Genomic DNA, 19,796 nt, shown 5'->3' with positions numbered 1-19,796 from the left:
AGATCTATATTTTAATTTATGGCAGATTCACATTTTTGATAGGTTTTTTTAGAAAATACTCACAGTATAACATTGAGGCATTGATTGTTTCATTAAAATGCCTTCAAAGTAAGGTTCAAGAGTAGCTCTCTATTTAAAATGTACTTCTATTTTAATTTCCAATGTAATGCTTTACTCGTGTTTTAGAGGTACACTTTCAATACACAGGATGTTCAGTTCTCAGTTGGAGAGACAATCTGATCAATAATCATATAAATGTCTATAATGCACAACATTCATAAAATAATCAAATTAATAATAATTTCAGAAAAAATTGTAACTAATGTTATGCATAAATGTTTGCTCATAATCTTTCATAATTATAATTGTAATCTGTTGTAACACTTAACCTATTCATGATAACACAATGCATTATAACATATTTTAAAACACAAAATTACACATGAAATTGTGTATTGATCATGTGTTGTAATGCATTATACTCTTTAAAAGCGTAATCACAAATAGAGTAAGTATTATAGTCATAGGTGTTAATGTTGCACTTGAACTATTGTGTCCCCACCATTTCATTAGTGTGTGTTATAATGAGTGACGATCATGCGCTGGAAATCATTTTTAATGCTGGAAGTTCATTGTGGTTGTTGTCAGTTGTGGAAAACAATAGTGGCCGTGTTCTCTCCATACTGTAAAAGGTGAAATGGGCAGTTGTTATCTTAAGGAGCTACTGTATTTCCACCTGATCTGAACTTTAAAAATTACTTTCATTGATGTAACTCAAAATGGTCAGTTTGATTTAAGCATATAAAATATTACTATTAGGGCTGTCGATTTAACGTGTTAATTCAGTGCGATTAATTATAAAAAAAAATAATGCATTAAAAAATTTTGCAATTCAAGCTTGAAGTACCACCAGTTTTCTACAGGGGGCAGTAAGCGCAACTTCAGCTGTAGAGGCAACGCGCAGCTTATACAAAGAACCCTTCAGCAGAGAGCACAACACGAGGACACATTCTTGCATTCAAAACACAGCTTGATGGAGCGCAAATCTGAACTTAGGGATCTCAAGATGTGTTTTTATAAGTACTAAACTTCATTTAACTTGACACAGCGACCTAAAAATGTTATGTTTATCATGCGATGCAACCAAAGTGAGACTGATTGGTTATGTTCAATAATACTCAAACCAGCCAATCATGCCATGGTCCAAATCACTGAGATCACATTTATTCCCCATTATGATGGTTGATGTGAACATTAACTAAAGCTCCTGACCTGTATCTGCATGATTTTATGCACTGCACTGCTGCCACACGATTGGCTGATTAGATAATCACATGGATGATTGTTGGTGCCAGATGGGCTGGTTTAAGTATTTCTGTAACTGCTGATCTCCAGGGATTTTCACACACAACAGTCTCTAGAATTGACTCAGAATGGTGTCAAAAACAAAAAACATCCAGTGAGCGGCAGTTCTGTGGATAGAAACGCCTTGTTGATGAGAGAGGTCAACAGAGAATGGCCAGACTGGTTCAAACTGCCAAAGTCTACGGTAACTCAGATAACCACTCTGTACAATTGTGGTGAGAAGAATATCATCTCTGAATGCTGTTCTGAGATGTGGGTTAGCGCTGTTTTGGTGGCACGAGGGGTCCTATACAATATTAGGCAGGTGGTTTTAATGTTGTGGCTGATTGGTGTATATAATTTTATTTAAATTGAACTATTTATAATTATTTCCTCATTGTATATTGAATTATTGTTATTTGAGAGGCTTTCTCAGCAAATATTTATATATGTGATTAATTGCGATTCATTTGATTAATTAATCGGCACACTATGTGGTTCATTCGATAACATATTTAATCGATTGACAGCCCTAATTACTATATAAATCACTGTGTAATGAGAACTTAGTTTTATGTATATCATGTTAAGTGACACCCATGATTATAATGTATTATGTATTATGAAACTGTTGTTTCAAATATTTACAGGAACACATAATGATTATAAATTAATTTTTAATCCATAATAATTCATAATGCCTTATAAAACACTTTATGATAATTGTAAGAACTGGGTTCATAGACAGTGTTACCATGTTTTTAGAAGTCCTTGTACTTTAACTTTACTTGTTACCGTAAAAATGCAATAGCACAATTTATGCATGCCGCAGTGCAAATTGGGAACCCATACGCCAACCTAGTACTGTTAACATCATACTTTTAACAGTTAGTATAAATATAAAGATGTTAAGGTAACAAATTATAGGTATATGATTGTTAAGGGGTCATAAAGTGGTTCATTAATGACTAACCAGTCATTTACAAATCCATTAGAAATCACTGATATGCAGTTATACCAACCTGCATAAAAAGGGTAACTTTCATGCAACACATGCCATATAGGCATCATTTTTACTCACATGTTATAAATGCTTAATAAATACACTTATTCAAACTTATATGAATCAAAAACATAAATGCCTTATTTTTCATGATTTATATCACAATGTAGTTAAAATAGATTAATTTAGTGAGAGTTCACTTTGTGTTTATATTAATTACTGTAATGTCTTCTCTGACTTGTGTTGTCACTTTCCTTGTCACATTGATATCCAAAGATTGGTTATACTCTGAGTGCTGTCCCTATTTACCTACTACTAGATAGCTCCTCTGCAAAAACACTTTTTGACTCTTCATATTCATTCACAGCATATATAATATAATAAAGCCTTATGACCAATTAAACCAGACTGAACTTTATGTAAAGTTTTCTAATGTTGGCTTCTTGTTAATAAATGTATCACATATGTCTGCTTTAAATTAAGATACAGGATAAGATAGAGGTTAAGATATAGGCTACTAATGTTGAATAAGTGTTATTAAGCATTTATAACATGTGAGGTTAAATATCTCACTATTTGCCATCTCTTTAGAGACGCTTCAGCTGTCACAGAAAACAAAGGGAAAAGCATATGAATATAATTCATGTTTTAAATGTATTTTACATAAATAATATTATTTTAGAAATGTGTAACCCAATGAATTTAAAAGTAATTAACTTCATTGAAAGTCAGTAACTTTAATCTGATTACACAAATTTAAAATGTAATGTTACACTACTTTTCCCCCACTAAAAGTAATTAGATTACAGTAACTAACTGCTTTGTAATCAGATTACATCCAACACTTTATAATGTATTTGTAAATGAATTATGTGTCCATTATGATATAAATTAGCCCCTTTATGTTCCCTTAACAACATCAATGTAAAGTTATACCAAGGTTACTGTAATGCAGACACAAATAATCATTGTGATGCTACATCACAGTAATTTCCTGGCCCTGTTCACTGTGGAGTCAGTATTCAGTTGCCATTTTATTGTAATTAAAGATTGTCATTTTATTGTAATCGAAATCGGGGATATGACATAGTGCGATTATCAAACCGCAAGGGCTGCGATTTAATTAAATAAATAAAAAGTCTGCACGTGCTGCTCATTGTATGCGTGCAGCTCTTATATCTGTACCTTATTTACACATACTCAAAGCACGCGTGAGGCTAATGAGCTGAGCATGTAAAATTGTCAGCACTCAAGATTCACTAATTGCACATTTACGTAATTCATAGAGCTGTTAGAATTAACGCAATAACGCATGCGATTATTTAAAAAAGTTCAATGCGTTAATTTTTCTTTATCACACATTTTAATTACTACACAAGCCATTTTGTCCTCATGTGGAATTGAAAGCGCTGTTGACACCCTGACGCGAATCATGAATGCAGCTTTGCGATTGCTGTAAGAGGGAGACAGCCACAGTCTACCGGCAGATTAATATTGTGGAGGATGAGAGTTTAAGAGATAAAGCCCTTTGCAATGAATATGCAACCTATGGGGAGACTAGTTATTTCAATCAGTCAAACTCCCACTTAGGCTTTGGGAAAAGTTTAACTTTACTTGAATTGGTGATATATTAGTGCTATCTTTATACTGTGGACGGCTTTGTTTGGAAACATTATATTGTTACATTTTGTTTTCTTTCCTAAGATGAAAAAAATGCATTTTGACAGGAAAAGAAATATATATAGTATCAAATTTCAGCACTTTCAAAATCTGCAATTAATACAATCAACTACAAAAAATTATGCAATTAATTGCGATTAAACATCTTAATCGACTGACAGCATATAAAGGGTTAAGGCTTAAGGTTATCCAAAACACATAACAATGCCTTTCTTGAACAATATTTCTATTGGCAGTAGAGCATCTTTGCCCATGAAGTAATTTTGGACAGAAGAAACACTTACTAGGTATTTTAAAAGATGAATAATCAAATCACCTTTCAAATCGCAATCGTAATATACTTCAAAATAATTGCAATAGGTTTTTTTGTCCAAATCGTTCAGCCCTAGTAGCCAGCATTATACTGTAAATTCACAATATCACAGTGTTCACAGTGTGTGTGTGTGTGCAATTTTAGAGGTGGAGTCAGGTCTATTAGGCTCAATGTCAGTGTGTTCCTTAAGGTCGCACTTGTTGATCCTTGCATCACTTATACTGAACCACAGCGGAAGCTGATTTTGTGTGTTAATGCACGACAGGGCTCTCACGAGCACAACGGGTCGGACGAGGCTTGACATAGTTGAATCTTTACAGTCTTTAAAATGATATTCTGCTCCATCTGTCTTTCTGCAGAAGAGTATTCTTAAAAACCACCATGAGAAGAACAACATCTGGGGCAAAGATGGATTCTATGTGCTGGTTATCTGCCTCATAATATTCCTCACCATTTTCACCTGTTTAATGGTACGTATTTCTTACAGTATTCCACATACTGTTTCATTTCCATGAGATATGACGTTTTATAGGCAGATACGACCGGCTAAAAGTGTACATGTATACGCAGATGGTTGAGTTTGTGTCAATGATATGTTGTTGGACTTCCCAGGGAAAGTCCTCTTAGTTTCTCGTTTAAGTAGAAACACTATTTTAGATGTTTTAATTTGAGAAATATTTGACTTTGGTATCTTGACAAATCTGAAAACTGATTTTTGAGATCTTCTCTGATACTCTAGATGAGACATATGAAATTATTGGGGTCTTTTTCCCAGGAGAAACATCTGAGAAGCAGGATACATCAGTAAAGAGAATTTAGAATTTGATCTCCATTTGATCTCATTACTGCTATTTAAGAGATCTCATTTGTGATTGATTCTTCGGACAGGTTTGGATAATTGCTTAGAACATTGACTATTCACTCATAGGAGTTCAAACACTTCCTGTTTTATACAAACACTTGCTTGTTGCAGCAGAATCACTTCTGGAGTATATATCAGCAGCAATTAACACTTAATAAAAAATGTTTTTAATTAAAGTCTTTACACGCTGAAAACAAGAACAAATCTGACTGTATTTAATTTTACGATGAGTAAATGTGAGAAAGTCATGAAGAGATGCAGTCGTACAGGATATGATACAGAAAGAGACATTGCAGAACGGATGTAATGTGGCAGAGGAAGTCGCATGGCTTCCTCTGGTGGTTGAGCACTTTAAAGGAATCAACACTGATATCTTGGTCACACCTGACTTTGCCCTCTGATTGGTCGATCTTTGCTCTTAACGTTTTAAATCTGTCTTAAGTCCAGTGATGACATCATAGCGTGTCCTCAGAGCACTGCCGCTCTCTTTTCTTGACGGACTAAATAGAGATTAAGGAACCATTGCCCAGTTAAGCTGTGAGCCGCTCACAATGACAGGCAGTCTTACAAGTGTTGTTCAGGAGAACCAAGATTACAAAATGAGTTATATAGCAAAGGATTTTACAAAATTTAACAGAATGTAATTTAATAAAATACTCTATTCAAAATTTTACCATGAAATCAATGCAGGCATCCTGATCTCATTATAATTTGAGGTATTCATACATAACATTTACACGTACATTTGTGTACATTTGGATAGACTCTAAAACGTGCAATTTGGACGTATTGACAGCATCTATCAAACGTGTTTACGTATTTACAGCTTTAGAAGCTTAAAAATATCTACAAGTCCTTTATATTATAAATATATTTGTTTAGTTACATTTTTACTATAGATATTTTAGATCTCCTAACCCAACCCTAACCCCAAACCTAACCACTGCGCAACGGTATAAAAAAGTAACAGGCAAATTAATGTAGTGTGACCATAATTTTAGTCACAATATACTATTTTTATTATATAAATATTTTTGAGCCACTAATCTCACCATACCCATAAAACTAACCCTACAAATAAAATGGATTCCTTTTATGATTTATGATTTTATGGTCTTTTTTCAGTAATTTTGTGTAACATGGTTTTGTTAATCATTTTCTGTCCCACGGTAAATACAATAAAAATTCATTGATTAAGTAATGATGAAATTATTGAAAATGAATTTGTATTCATTTTATATTTTAAAGTTTAGTCTTGGTTAAATTGATGGAATCCTTCGAAACGTCACCACAAATCACAGAATGAAACTGTTATAATATGTCAACTGCATTAATAAATGTGATGGCATTGAACATTTAATTCATATTGTGGAATATAAATCACATCAACTGATTAATTTCATGAATATAAGGATTCGTAAAAAGTCTCTGAAGTTATTCATATACAGTATACAATTATGTACGTTTTAGAGGCTGTCAATTAGGGATTGCATAGACTAGTCGACTATAACTAATGTAGTCCACACTGTCAGCCTGAAGTCGACTAGTTGCTTTTCACATGATTTACAAAACGCGTCTGTAGGAAATACAGCAGGTGGAAAATTTCCGAAAAGCAGGATGCTGTAGATGACTCCATGACTAGTTGATGTCAGAGAATCGGAGTTATGACCCAAACGCAGAGGCAAGTGAAGGGCTTTATTACAAATAAATAAAAAAAAACAAACCAAAACTCCCACGAGAGGGAAAAGCAGAGAACATAAACTACCCCGTAGGGGAAAAGTATAATCCAGGCTGGGGCAGACGTAAACGGAGAACCAGGACCGACCGGACTGAAGAGGAAACAGGGAGTAACCAGACTGACATGAACACGAAACAAGACTGACTGGAACACAACCAACAAACAAGATGAACTGGCACTGGATAGGACACACGAGGAGACTAAAACAGGGAGAGAAATCAAACAGGTTAACAGACAGGGCAAGTGTGACTAATAAACTAATAATAGGCAAACAAGGAGGCAGGGTATGATGCAAGACTGAGAGATATGCTATACAGAAATAAAACAAAGCCACATGCTCTCACAAGACAACAAAACACCCGAATGGCATGAGCGCACATCGGCAAGACAATAAGGCAATATACGCCCATGCCAACCGACAGGCAAGACGAGAGAATGTGTAGCAACTACGGGTGTGACGAGATCTCGCGATATTAAAATGTGACGATATTTCTCGTTGAGGTGAAAAGCTGTCTCATGATATCAGCATGACAGAGTGTGAGGGTGAAATTAGCATAGAAGATGCCACTGCCACTTTTAAATCGTTTGTGTGGCAGCATTTTAGGTACCTGGTGGAAACAATAAACGTTGACAGAGTGACAGACAAGACACGAACAAAGGCTGTGTCTCGTTTGGAAGGCTGCGTCCTCCGGAGGTCGCTTTTATCGGCCGCATACGTCATCGAGGCTGTCTTGTTTAATTTTTCTTATTTTTTATCTATTGTCAATGCCTTTTATGTGTATGCACTTACATTTATACAATTGTTAACCTTTTTTGCATTCCCAATAAAAAAAAAATGAAATGAGACAGCCTCGATGATGTATGCGGCCGACAAATGCGACCTCCGGAGGACGCAGCCTTCCAAACGAGACACAGCCAATATGTAAGCATTGTAAGAAAATAGTGCCGTACACCGCGGCTAACACAAGCACTATGCAAAGACACCTACAGAAACACCGCAGCTCTCAACTAAAATCAACCAGGTCTGAAGAGACTCATGTGAAATCATACAGGAGAGAAGCCAGTCAGTTGAGTTTGTGGCAAAACCTTTTACAGTGCTCGCATATTGTTCTGTGTTTTACTGCATATGATAATTCATACTCAGAAAGTAGAACTGAAGTGACATTCATTTCAAGATGATTAGTTAAAACATTTCAAAATGCACCTGCATTGTTTTGCATTTTCTGACTTCCAGTCGAATAAAAGACTATTTTTCCAATCATATACACTACCGGTCAAAAGTTTTGAAACACTTGACTGAAATGTCTCTCATGATCTTAAAAATCTTTTGATCTGAAGGCGTATGCTTAAATGTTGGAAATTAGTTTTGTAGACAAAAATATAATTGTGCCACCATATTAATTTATTTCATTATAAAACTAAAATTTAATAAAAACTCAAATAGTTTTTGAAATTGATGACTTGGACCAAATAATAAAGAAAAGCAGCCAATAAGTGCCCAACATAGATGGGAACTCCTTCAATACTGTCTAAAAAGCATCTCAGGGTGATACCTCAAGAAGTTGCTTGAGAAAATGTCAAGAGTACATGTCTGCAAATTCTAGACAAAGGGTGACTACTTTGAAGATACTAAAATATAACACAGTTTTGATTTATTTTGGATTTTGTTTAGTCACAAAATCCAAAAGTAGTTCCATTTATGTTATTCCATAGTTTTGACATTGATACATCGCGAGGCAAACACCATTCAATGCACGCAACAGGCGACAAAACAAGACAGGACACCTGTGCAAGAGTTTGGCCACACACAAACCCGACACCTTAGACCGAAGTGACCGAGCCTCAGAACAACGTGAAGACAGCTCGCGACCCGGCATGCAGCGCAAAGCGGGCACACCGCGCGTCCGCGAGAGACAGACACAGATTATTGACATGAGGGCATCCCGCCAAGGTGACATAAGCGCAGTGCACTCATGGCAATACAAGACAGAACATGGATCATGAGTGTCCAGATCCAGACACCAAAACCGAAACCGAACCAGACAGAGAAGTCGGTATCCAGACACCATGCTCCGGACATGAAACAAGACAGATCGAAGAGCACACGGCAGGGAAATCAAAACCGAAACCGTGCGCTCACACAAAGACAGACAACGAAACACAAGACAGACATGGGACGATGATGTCACGGTCCTGTCACACAAAAACCCAGACTGACAGTGACAGGACCGTGACAGTTGAATTTGACTCGAATAATTGGCTGGACTAGTCTACTATTAATATCAGTAGTCCTGCAACCCCTACTGTTAATACATCAATAATGTATGTTTCAGTGTCTATAGCCCTATTTGGACGAGACTAGTTTTCACTGAGGAGGTTAGGGAAATTCATGTTTCACAGACGTACTTTGTGATTTTAATCCCGCCTGATTATGACAAGTCTGTGTTTTTCCTCACACAACCTCTGTAAAAATTCCAGAGCAAATTACCTACTGTTTTTCGGCTAACTCTAGGGTCCTCTGAGAAATCGAATCCTGTCCGAATGCAAATGTCCGTGATCGTTGATATTGTCAGTCATCTGCCTGCTGCGTGCCTTTTAATTTGGATTGGATTTTTTGCCATCCGATGAAAATATAAGAAAATAAAATCAACAAAGAGAGCCAAATCGTGGAAAATGCTAAGACCACTGCAATATCTGCATCAGGTAAGATTGGCTACTCACCTTAATTTAACCTTAACTCAATTACATAATGATATAATTCTAAAATTCACAGATAGGTTTATTTGAGTGAGTTTATCATTAGCAGCCACTTCTATAAACTCATGTGGAGTTTATTTGAATAGGCTTTTTAAAATAAGTAATTTATAATGTATAATTACTTAATTATTAATAAGTTAAATACTTCATTATTTAAAATGTATGTTTAAAATGATAAGTCATTTTAAATTACTTTACAAAGATATGATAATTTTATCACCTAACCTTCTGTAACACCCACATCTAGAAAACAGACACTCCCACCTCTAATAAACACAGAGATCTGTAGTCCCGTCCAAATCAGTACAGGAAATCACAGATGTGGGGTGATAATAATTGTAACTCAATCGTTGTTTAGAAAACTAATCCTGTCCGAATAGGGCTTATGCAAATGTAAGCCAATGTACGTCTGCTAAAACCACAATTTTCATAAAAATATCCACGAATACTCATAAGATCATGTTGATGCAGGATAGGTCATTGTAAGATAACAGTGTAAAGTTTTGTTTGAAGTCATCATTAAGGTGATTAGTGTTCACTTTTAATGCATTTATGTTATATAACACATTTGGTTACAGTGTGTTACACGGATAAATTAAGATAAGTGATTAATTCTTAAGACTGATCAGAACTTGCAAACTGCACAATATGTGGTTATATTGTATCACATGTAGTACAGAAATTACAAAATGTTTAATAAAGTTGGAGGATGTTTTCAGTGCTATCTTGGTAAGCTAAATTGTTGTTATCAGTAATACGATACCTGGCACGCACAGACTCAGCGATATAAAATTCAAGAATCTACAAAACAAATTTTTGAAAAAAGTAATTGAAGTGACAATAAAAAAGAACAACACCAAAATAAACCAAGGAATAGTAAAAGAAACAAACAAAAAATGCAACTGCTTAATTGATTCATTTCGCAGTGCATGCTGGGACTAGCAGTCAGCTAGTAGACAACAAGTAGCCAGAAATATATTGTAAATTTATTGTTACAGTGTTTTGATTCGGATTACATTATAATCATTTGGTCCAAAAATTGCAAACATTACTATACAGCTCTGGAATATTTGATTCCGATGGGAAATTCACCAAACATTATTCTAGTTTAAGAGGTTTTGAACTAGTTGTTTGAAACCAACATACAAATCCACAGCTTCAAAAAAGCACACATTTGTGTAATTGGATTTTTGACTCAAAACCTTATAGTTACCGAAATGCTGTATAGCCCTTGTGACAAGTTCCCCATGTGACAAACAGCTCGGTAAGAATTATATAACATAAATGTTATAAAATGATTTACATATAATTATTATACAGTGCTTCTGATTATTATGACACAAATTGGTATATTGAAAAGTGTAAATCATCTTTGATGAGGAAGAGAAGCTGTAAATCATGGTTCAACTGAAACCTCTTACGCAATAAGATACTGTAATGCAACAGAAAACAGAACTTGATTTGGTTGAAGTAAGAATGAAAGAATGCTCTGTAACCATAGGAACACAACTCTTTCTTATGAGATGGTGACCTCTGTTGGGAAACTAAAATTAATCATCAATCAAAAGTAAACACTTAAAAAATATCACTACCTCTTCCAATGAATAAATGATCTAGTTCCATTGAAATTATATTAAAGTACTGATTCGATTAAAATCATAATTAAAGCATGACAAAGAAGGGTGATTTTGAGTTCTGTAGAGCAGAAAAGCAATGCTGTATTAGCTGTAAACATGCACTTATGTTATGAGATCAGGGTGAGATTTACTGAACACTGTAAGGGCTATATCACTCATTTCTTAACGTGACTAATAAAATTCAAACATGATTCAATAAATAAAAAAATAAAAAATATGATATGGACTCATATCAGAAATCACTTGTTCCATTAAAAATCTGTTTGTATTTTGTTGGATGTTTGTAGCTGAAGCCACCAATTTTGAAATCCCTTGAAAGGTCATATTTCACCCCATAATAAATACATAAATAATTAAATAAGAAATTATAATTTATAATTAAGCAATACCCCCCTCCTCTGTAAATTGTCTTTACTGTAATGCAAAATGTTTTCATAACTGTTTAATAAAAAATAAAAAAATTATGTAAATTGTAAAGTATTTATACTACATCATGGTAGTATTTGCTGCGCTGCCTTTGTGGTAATTAAAAAAAGGTAACACTTTACAATAAGGTTCCATTGGTTAACATTAGTTAATGCATTAGTTGTCATGAACTAACAATGAACAATATATTTGTTTATAGCTTTTATTAATCTTTTTTAATGCTAGTTAATAAGAATACTATTGTTTATTGTTAGTTCATATTAGTTCATAGTGCATTTTAAACATGTATTACTATAACTTAGATAGTATAACTAAGATTAATTAGTAATACTAAGTATTGTCCATTGTTAATGTTACTAATGTAATTAACTAATATTAACAATTGGATCCTTATTGTAATGTTAAAAAAAATAAATAAATAAATTTAAAAAAAATCATTGTTTTCAGTTTTTTACAGTAATGAGAATCAAATAGAATCACCATTGAGCATAATGGGAATTGCAAAAAAAAAAAAAAAAAGGAAAAAAAAAATTATATATATATATATAAATAAATAGAAAATGTCTGGACACATCAGTATTGAGAATTTGAGGCAACTCACGATTGTCAATTTCCCAATGCCAGGCTAACTGTTTCTAGGTAGCTGGCCAAGTTTGCTTATATTTGCGTGACGTTAATTAAAATGTATGTATGTTTAGTGTATCGAATGTACTAGTATAGTACATTATTTTTCGACACACTTTTTTCATCAGGGAGGTAGATTACGCTAGGTAGCTCATTAAAACTAATTTAATATATCAATATATTACTCACATAATATTATGTCATTTAGCTAGTCTGGGAACTTTTAACTTTCTTTGTGTTCGTGACCGGTGGCATACACAACCCCTTAGCAAATGGGGGTAAACCTTTCGCCTTTTTCTCTTCGCTTTCCTTTTTTCCTTGTGCTTTAGCAAATTAAAAACCAGGGGAAAAACAATCCTAAAAATTGGAATAGGTCAACATCCTCCATTGCACACTTCAATGTTTTCCTCTCACGTCGTTGCCAACTAATGTATCTGTAACGTATATTTTAATCCTGATTTTGTAGCACTACAGTGGAAAAATAAATTGTAACCACGCCAACTAGCCTGTATCGGCACATTATGGCACAGTTTCAATATCCGGAGCCTGATGGTGGAAAAGTGGCTTTAAAAGTGGCTTCCTTTTCTTTGTTTCTTTTTTTTAAATTTAAAATGTTTTTTTTTATTGTTTTTTTTTTAGGTGAAATGTGACCTGAACATATATTTTACCCTTTTACCCAATAATTAGCTGAAAATAAATGATTTTTATAAAGTAATTCATCCTTTCCTCAGGTGCTTTACCGACAAAAGGAGAAGGAATTGTTGGATCAGCAGTTAAAAGATCCATCTCAACCCATCCGGGACGTGCAGCTGGCGCCGATCCCTGTTCATGGTGCTCAGCACCCCCCAACTCTCAAGAACAGCATGGTACAGGCCAACCAGACCTCCAAAACCTCCTGTGCCACCAGTTCTGCCAAAACCATCAGCAGAAGCACCCTGTCCTGTAACATCAACATCCTCCATACTGATTCCAGCGAGAGCTCAGAGCTTCATTGCCCCACCGGACACTCTGTGCCAGAACTCAAACCCACCGTCTCCTCCACACATTCACCATTTAGGATGAAACCTGTAGCAGGACTGCAGGAGAGGTAAGAGGTTATTTGTTCATGAGAGTCTTGAAAGAAGCTTGTGATTCAAAGGAATATTTAATTTTTCTGTGGAAAATGAAAGGAGAATTTATGAAGAATCAGAAGAACAGTTCATAGTGACCATGACTGTCTCTAAATACTGACTTTTTATACACAATTTACAGTCATATTTAATCAAACTACACAATGATGACTCTAAGACTTTATAGATATTCCAGTTTCATTTTCTGTTAATGCATAATTTTCTGTAAAGCTGCTTTGAAATGATGTGTGTTGTGAAAGACGCTATACAAATAAAAATGACTTGACTGTCAAGCTCCAAAAAGAGCTAAAAAGCAACATTAAAGTATCATAAAAGGAGTCCATATGACACTTGTGATCTGAAGTCATATAATTGCTTTGTGTAAGGAACTGGCCCAAATTAAAGTCCCTAGAAATACAATGACATGAGCAAGTGCTCAGCTTCAAATCAAAATCAAATCAAATCACTTTTATTGTCACACAGCCATATACACAAGTGCAATGGTGTGTGAAATTCTTGGGTGCAGTTCCGATCAACATAGCAGTCGTGACAGTGATGAGACATATACCAATCTACAATAACATCAAATTAACAGCACAATTTAAAATCTAATATACACAGAATTACACACAACACAATATACAAATAATAACATACACTGTACAGTATACAATACACACAATATAGATACACATTATTCAATAAAAAAAGTATATATAGTATATATAAAATGTACAGTAGGTTGTATTGTACTGTATTGACATTCAGGCTGTCGGTTGATAGTAAGTTGCCGGTGTGTTGTTAAGAGAGAATATAATATAATAATAATATAATTTAGCTTTGTTAGAGCATCACCTACATTTCAGATCTGTATCCTGTGAACTAACACTTTTAGCAGGGGCATAGAGCAAACAGAGCCTGACTTTCAAAGACAGGATAAAAAATAAATAATTAATGTTCATCATGAGATTGTAAACATATTCAATATAATTTATGACATTTTGGAGTCTTTTTTAATTTGGGGGGTTTTCTGTAAAATGAGACCAAAAGGAGAGCTATGGCGGAGGTTAAGATTTTCACTGTTTGTGTGCTTGTCAATGCGTGTAAAACTTGCGTCAAGCTCAACAATTAATGGATCAGTAGTTCACTCCAATATACAGTGCTGTGAAAAAGTTATTGTTTCAAAAATTCAAACAAAATCTAACATAAAACAAAGGCAATCTGAGTAAACACAAAATACCTTTTTTAAATAATAATGTTATTTATTAAAGCAAAAATGTTATCCAACACCTATATCACCCATGTGAAAAACTACCTTCCCCTTAAACTTAATAGCTGGTTGTGCCACCTTTAGCAGCAACACCTGCAACCAAACACTTCCGATAACTGGAGATCAGTCTTTCACAATGCTGTGATGGAATTTTGGCCCACTCTTCTTTGCAGAACTGCTTTAGTTCAGCCACATTGGAGGGTTTTCGAGCATGACCTGCCCGTTTAAGGTCCTGCCACAGCATCTCAATCAGGTTCAAGTCAGGACTTTAACTAGGCCACTCCAAAACTTTAATTTTGCTTCTTTTGAGCCATTCAGAGGTGGATTTACTCCTATGCTTTGGTTCACTGTCTTGCTGCATAATCCAGTTGCGCTAGAGATTCAACTCACGGTCTGATGACCGGACATTCTCCTTTAGGATTTTCTGGTAGAGAGCAGAATTCATGTTTCCCTCAATTATTGCAAGTCGCTCTGGCCCTGAAGCAGCAAAGCATCCCCACACCATCACACTACCACCACCATGCTTGACCGTAGGTATGAAGTTCTTTTTGTGGAATTCTGTGTTTGATTTACGCCACATGTAACGGGACCCCTGTCTTTCAAACAGTTCCACTTTTGACTCATCAGTCTACAGAACATTCTCCCAAAAGTTTTGATCAGGGCTGGCAGTAATCAGGCCTGGGTGTGTCTAGTCCAGCTGAACCCCATTATGAATGCAGTTTCATAGTTTTGGGGATTTAGTAACTAAGGGGATAAATACTTTTTCACACAGGCCCAGTTGGCATTGGGTAACTTTTTTGCTTTAATAAATAACATTATCATTTAAAAAAGGTATTTTGTGTTTACCCAGATTGCTTTTATGTTACATTTAGTGTATGAGATACACACAAAAACAGAAGAAATCAGGATAGGGGCAAATACTTTTTCACACACTGTATTTGTATTGCGCCATAAGAGCCTATATTGCAAAGGTTTGTGTTGATAAATAGGTTTATAGGGCATTTTCAACATGTTTTCAGTTGTGCTCAGAATGTGGCTCGCAGCAAAAAAGGGTGCCGAATGAGTATGCATTGCTTTTCACAGTTCCTCTCACATATCCCTGTTATGTCTCTGCAGACGGGGTTCTAATGTCTCACTGGTTCTGGATATGAGTGTTTTGGGTTCTGTGGAGCCTGTAAGTTGTGGGGTCATAACCCCTCGTGAACGTGCCACTCAAGAATACCTGCAGTCGGCCAGTCGGGAGCTTTTACGGCAGCAGCTTCGTGATGTCACACGCAACACCCAGATGCTGCATGCAGAGTTTGTAGTAAGTGACACTACTGCACAACTAACAAATAGGTGGTTGATGAAATGAAATACTTTGAAGTTGACATGTCCTGTGGCTTGACATGCTAAACTCAATCTATTACTATTTAAACAGCATTTTGCTAGTTTTATAAATGTATAATTATAATACAAGCATCATATTGCAACTCATATTAATTAAGCATATATATGGAATATTTATACTGTTAATAAATTAATTTCTCACACCACAGGACCATTTAAATTGAAATAGTAAAGGCAAAAAAAGTGATTTAAAGAGAAATGGTGATCAGTTGCCCTAAAATACACTTTCTTTTATATCTACAATCTTGATGTTCATGGACATCTAAGTTTCTGTTATCAACAAGACAGTCGGTTTGTTTTTTATAGCTGTTTTCAAACTATTAGATGCAAGGATCCCCAAATATGATGAACTCCTTGTAAAGGACTCCCTTCCTAAAATACAGGCAGCTATATATTTTCATGTTTAAACACCCATTTATACTGTGTAAGTCAAACAAGCGGGAAATTTAAAAAAGTTGTTTGTAAAATTGAATAATTGGCTTTCATAATGTCACTGTACTAAGGCCAAAAGAAATAATTAAAATATCTGAACAAGCGTATCTTTTTTCTAGTCAATATTAGAGTAATGTTAGAGAGTGGTCAACCGATATGGGTTTTTTAATGGCCGATGCCAGTATCCAGAGGACAGGGTGGCCGATAGGCCGATGCAATGCCGATATATCACACGATTTACTATAGTAAATAACATAAACACAAAATTTATGCTAAAAGAAAATTAATAAACTCAAAACTAAAAAAATAACATTGTATTTTAAATGGTAGATAGCAGTTTCTTCTGATTTCTGTTCAGTCATCAAATTTTAGTAAATTGTTAATATATAAGAAAGAAGGAAATATCAGTACACACAATAGTCCAGCAACCATGGATGGCATATCCATGTTAGCAATCACATTTTCTCAGATAATACAGAATCAAACCAATTGTAAATACAGTGCATAGTGAACATGACATTTACTTATAGCACACGTGAAGCACTTTTACTTTGGGCTGCATCCGAAAACGTAGGCAGCTGACTTGCTACCTTGCTGCCTAATCAGTTAATGGCTTAAGTGACTGCTGTTTTGAATGAATGGAACTCTTAAGGAAACTGATCTTCGAACAGTTTGAAAAGCACCTTATTTTCATCCTGCCTCCGTACACAGCCTCCGGAGGCAGCATTTTCCTGGTTTCGGTCACAGCCTTGAAGTTGCACTCAAGCACTAGTGCGGATCCAGCGCGAGCAACAATCTCCTGACAGTTTAAATGGCCTGGATCGCCTGCTTGGATTGTTACATAGTGACCGTCATGATTTGTGAATCAGAAGAACTTTTGATCCTGATCCTGAAGTTTTGATTCTGGCTGATAGAATACGCGTTTCAGAGGAAGATATTAGATGTGCGCTTGACGGGAAGAAAATGCTGGATTTTCATTAGGTTCATGAATTACATTTGTTTAAACAAGATATGCGCATATTGCAGATAGTATATGATATTAGTTTTATTGATATTTGTCTTTTTATCATTAGACAGTTAAAATTTATAGGGAAATGTTGAGGAGAACATAATGAGCTCAAACACATCTGCCGACGCTCTGATATGCGCGACCGTTTAAATGAGACTGTGTTGCACACTGGTCTATTATTGTAGTAACACGATGGCATGTAACAACAAAATGAACCATGACTGGTCGTTTACATGTCTCAGTCAATTCACAAGCAAGCAGGTGATTCTCAGCACCCTCAAGAACAAAATCGGCCAAACTGGAAAATGTATATATTATTCGGCCTCGGCGATATATCGGTTGACCACTAATGTAAGATGCATAAACCTGAGATTTTTAGAAAGCAGAAAGAAACCGTAATTAGGTCCATTTCAGTAAATGTTAACTTTTAAACTTTATAAAGCTTTTTGTTTCTCCAAAATTTTCCAAGGACCCTCTAGCACACTTTTGCGGCCCCCTGAGGGTCCCCTGAACCCAGTTTTCAAACCCTTGGTCTAATATATGGGTGGTTCTTCAGCTTTGCGCACTTTCTTTTTAGCACTGTGGACTTCTAGACTGAGAAGTCTTGTTAAAACATGTAATAATTTTAGTTTAATTAATATATACAGTTGTGCTCAAAAGTTTGCATACCCTGGCAGAAATTGTAAAATTTTGGCATTGATTTTGAAAATATGACTGATCAAAAAAACTGTCTTTTATTTAAGGATAGTGATCATATGAAGCCATTTATTATCACATAGTTGTTTGGCTCCTTTTTAAATCATAATGATAACAGAAATCACCCAAATGGCCCTGATCAAAAGTTTACATACTCTTGAATGTCTGGCCTTGTTACAGACACACAAGGTGACACACACAGGTTTAAATGGCAATTAAAGGTTAATTTCCCACACCTGTGGCTTTTTAAATTGCAATTAGTGTCTGTGTATAAATAGTCAATTCACAGCTTCTGGCACACTGTAATTTGGAGTGATGAGACCAAAATAGAGCTTTATGGTCACAACCATAAGCGCTTTGTTTGGAGAGGGGTCAACAAGGCCTATAGTGAAAAGAATACCATCCCCACTGTGAAGCATGGGGAATCTTGTGAAAATTGATGGCAAAATGAATGCAGCATGTTATCAGAAAATATTGGCAGACAATTTACGTTCTTCTGCATGAAAGCTGCGCATGGGACGCACTTGGACTTTCCAGCATGACAATGGCCCTAAGCACAAGGCCAAGTTGACCCTCCAGTGGTTACAGCAGAAAAAGGTGAAGGTTCTGGAGTGGCCATCACAGTCTTCTGACATTAATATCATCGAGCCACTCTGGGGAGATCTCAAACGTGCAGTTCATGCAAGATGACCAAAGACTTTGCATGACCTGGAGGCATTTTGCCAAGATGAATGGGCAGCTATACCACCTGCAAGAATTTGGGGCCTCATAGACAACTATTACAAAAGACTGCACGCTGTCATTGATGCTAAAGGGGGCAATACACATTATTAAGAACTAAGGGTGTGCAGACTTTTGAACAGGGGTCATTTAATTTTTTTCTTTGTTTCCATGTTTTGTTTTATGATTGTGCCATTCTGTTATATCCAACAGTTGAATATGAATCCCATAAGAAATAAAAGAAATGTGTTTTGCCTGCTCACTCATGTTTTCTTTAAAAATGGTACATATATTACCAATTCTCCAAGGGTATGCAAACTTTTGAGCACAACTGTATAAATAATTTGTCTACAAACAATTTCAAACATAAATGTTCATGCATCACAGGAGATTAATGTAATTTTTTTCCGAAAGCCATGAAAATTCCCACCACAGTGTCATTTTCAGCAGAAAATCTGTACTGTGTTTAATAGAATTCTGTGGTCTAAATGGCACTGATTGAAATGACATTTTTAAAGTTTTTCAAATAAAAAGTCAGACTCCTTTGTCTTGCTAAGGCTAATTTCATAGCTAACATTTTATGTATCCTAAATACACTAAATTAAATAATATTTCCACACTTTTTGCAGCATGATTGGAAATGATGCCCTTTAAAAATATTCTTCTCTAAAAGTGATATTTACCGGTTCCTTGATTTTTCTTTGTTTTGTCTCATATTTCATCTCAAGCAGGCTCTTAACTGACACTTTTCTCCACTTGGAAAACAAGTTCAATAGCTTTTGAAAAA

At 35.3% G+C, this 19,796-nt stretch overlaps 1 protein-coding gene across 5 annotated transcripts in view; it reads left to right on the top strand.

Annotated features, from left to right (window-relative positions):
* Window positions 1–19,796, top strand: part of LOC127435319 (receptor-type tyrosine-protein phosphatase R-like) — a 54,457-nt gene that overhangs the window by 13,100 nt on the left and 21,561 nt on the right. For all 5 annotated transcript variants that reach the window (XR_007896181.1, XR_007896182.1, XM_051688712.1 and 2 more), the window contains exons 4-6: window positions 4,700–4,810; window positions 13,116–13,471; window positions 15,880–16,069. Coding sequence is in view for 3 of the 5 variants with exons in the window: in XM_051688712.1 (XP_051544672.1) it covers window positions 4,700–4,810; window positions 13,116–13,471; window positions 15,880–16,069 (657 nt within the window). In the remaining 2 variants the exon portion in view is untranslated. The remainder of the gene's footprint in view (window positions 1–4,699; window positions 4,811–13,115; window positions 13,472–15,879; window positions 16,070–19,796) is intronic.

The sequence above is a fragment of the Myxocyprinus asiaticus genome, chromosome 45 (assembly GCF_019703515.2).
Source record: "Myxocyprinus asiaticus isolate MX2 ecotype Aquarium Trade chromosome 45, UBuf_Myxa_2, whole genome shotgun sequence".
In the NCBI taxonomy this organism is placed as follows: domain Eukaryota; kingdom Metazoa; phylum Chordata; class Actinopteri; order Cypriniformes; family Catostomidae; genus Myxocyprinus; species Myxocyprinus asiaticus.
The sequence above is the reverse complement of the archived record's forward strand: the minus strand, read 5'-3'. Positions and strand labels throughout refer to the sequence as shown.